Below are 2,718 nucleotides of genomic sequence, written 5' to 3'. Positions count from 1 at the left end.
CCCTTATTTCGATATAAAAGGTTTTTACATGGTTTAAACTATTTTTAAACATTTCGAAACTATCAAATTAAATAATTTACTTCAAAATATAATAGAATTACATTTCATTGAATTATTATTACTTCAAATACATAAATTTTAAATTCAACTTGATTAATAAATTACTTTCGCAATATAATAACGGTCCGAAATTACGGGGTGTTACACCACTGTCACGGGAACTGTTAAAAAATTCTATAAGCGATTGAAGCATTAGGATAACAATCTGCACTTATAACAAACTCAAGAATTTCAGTAGCCGACATTAGTTTATTTGGCAAGGTAGATTGTATCACTTTCAGTTCAGAGTAAAGATCATTTAAATCAACGTCGGACGTGTAAGTAGAGTGAAAAGTAACACAACGTCCTCTTAATTCATTTTCATCCAATGACTTTAACTTGTTTGAATCAAACAAAAATCCTAAAATACTTTCAAAAGTTTTTAATTGCTCAAATATGGTTTTTAAAGAAGTAATAGCCATATCAACAACAACAAAAAAATACTCATGTTTAAATAACTCTTCAGGAGACTTATTTTGTTCATCGTCTTGATTAGTTTCATCAAAATGTCTTTTTCTAATAACACGACGCTTTGTCGGAAGTGTAGGCTCTACATCCATCTTAAGTGCAATACTTTTAGCAATGTTCATACTAGAAGTGAATCCTTCATCTCTAAACTTTTCAAAATATGACAATATACCTTGGACTTGTTCTATGGTGATGTCAATACACATAGACTTAGATTGCAATTTCTTGCTTACCATATTTATAACAAACAAAATATCATACCAAATAACTATACCAAGCAAGAACTCAAAACTCCCAAGTGCATTATACAAAGACTCAGCCTCACTCTTTGACTTTGCATCATTAACACAAGAATCATATAAAATAGACAAAGCCAATCTTAATTGTGGAGTTTGAAATCTAATAGCTTTAACACTTTTAATTCGTCTCTCCCAACGAGTATTAGATAAACATTTTAAAGTAAGTTCAGGGACATTAGCAAGCAAAATTTTCCATCTTTTTGTAGAACTAGAAAACAAAGTATACAAGTGTTGAACAATTCCAAAAAATGAAGTAGCTCTAATGCAAGAATGTGCCATGTCACTAAGAGCAAGATTCAAACTATGACAAGCACAAGGCATATATAATGCGCTTGGATTTACTTCTAGTAGACGCTTTTGTACACCTTGATGTTTCCCTTTCATATTGGAGCCGTTTTCATAACCTTGACCCCTTATATCATGAACATTCAGATCAAGGCACTTTAAAACATTTTGTAATACATTAAAAAGTCCTAATCCTGATGTATCATTCACTTCCAAGAACTCTAAAAAGTACTCCTCAATTTGTAATTTTTTGGCCGACATATTCACACATCGTACAACAAGAGTCATTTGCTCTTGATGAGCAATATCAGGGGTACAATCAAGAATTATTGAAAAATATTTTGCGTCTTTGATAATCTTTATTATAGAACATTTCACATTATTAGCTAAAAGGGAAATCAATTCATTTTGAATTCTATGCCCAAGATAATGATGATGAATATCCCGATTTTGAATGCGTTTAACATGATCTTGCATTATTACATCAAACTCCGCAATCATTTCAATCAATCCTAAGAAATTACCATTACTATCTTGATATAGTTTTTCATGTGATCCTCTTAAAGCCAAATTATGAGTGGCAAGACATTTTACAGCTGAAAATATTCTAACTAACACTTGCCTCCATCGGTCTTTCTCTTTCATTATAGCTTCCAGCAAGTTTTTATCAATTGTTTCATTATTATCTAGCCTTATTCTCGTTTCATTCCAAGTAGACATATTATTCATATGCTCATTACTATTTTCATGATGCTTGAGTCTGTCAATAATATGTTTCCAGTCACTTAAACCATCATTTGGTAACAAACTTTTGTTATTGATAGATTTGAACAACTTACAATAAAAACAAAATACTTTATCAGCATGTTTATAATAAATTAACCATTTTCTATCACTAATCTCACCATTATTCAACTTTCTAGAAAAATAAGCATATTTAAAATGCCTATTGTTATCATCACATGGATAGTCAAGATTCAATTCTCTTATAGGCCCCTTTTTAATTATAGAGTCCCTTATCTTATTACTAAGATTAGTCCAATTTATAGGATCATAAATATCAATAGAAGGAATTGTCTCTTCTCCATCGATGTCATTATTAGTAGGAATTGTTGGCTCTGACTGATCTAAATTTTCATTATTATTATTATTATTATCAACATCACCAATTTCACCATCTAAATTACTATCATCAATATCATCACCTAAATTTTCATTTGGGTGATCTAAATTTTCATGAACCACATCCACATTTCTAATAAGAAATTTGTCAATAGCACCTTGTTGTGATTTATTCAACTCTTCAACAAGTTTTCTCCTTTTCCTTTTTTCACTTCCGGATAAATGTTTTTTAGGCAACATTATTGCAATTTTCACAATTATTGCACACAACAGTACAACAATAACAAGATACAGTCATATAACTAAGAAATCAAACATAAAAACACTAGGAAATAGGAATCAAATCAATGGATCATTCTACAAGAAAGACATAAAAATAGAAAAGTAGATAATGGAGTGACAACACCTTGATTAATAATTTAATAGGATAACTGACTAAGAAATC

The 2,718-nt window shown here is 30.0% G+C and overlaps 1 protein-coding gene across 1 annotated transcript; it reads right to left on the bottom strand.

The window, feature by feature from the left end:
• Positions 1–224: 224 nt before the first annotated feature.
• LOC141633041 (uncharacterized) lies at positions 225–2,513 on the bottom strand. Its single transcript, XM_074445538.1, has 2 exons — positions 2,327–2,513; positions 225–2,278 (listed from the first exon to the last, which is right to left on the bottom strand). Exons 1-2 carry the CDS (start codon positions 2,511–2,513, stop codon positions 225–227), a joined length of 2,241 nt encoding a protein of 746 aa, XP_074301639.1.
• Positions 2,514–2,718: the final 205 nt, after the last annotated feature.

The sequence above is a fragment of the Silene latifolia genome, chromosome Y (genome assembly GCF_048544455.1).
Source record: "Silene latifolia isolate original U9 population chromosome Y, ASM4854445v1, whole genome shotgun sequence".
Taxonomy (NCBI): domain Eukaryota; kingdom Viridiplantae; phylum Streptophyta; class Magnoliopsida; order Caryophyllales; family Caryophyllaceae; genus Silene; species Silene latifolia.
The sequence above is the reverse complement of the archived record's forward strand: the minus strand, read 5'-3'. Positions and strand labels throughout refer to the sequence as shown.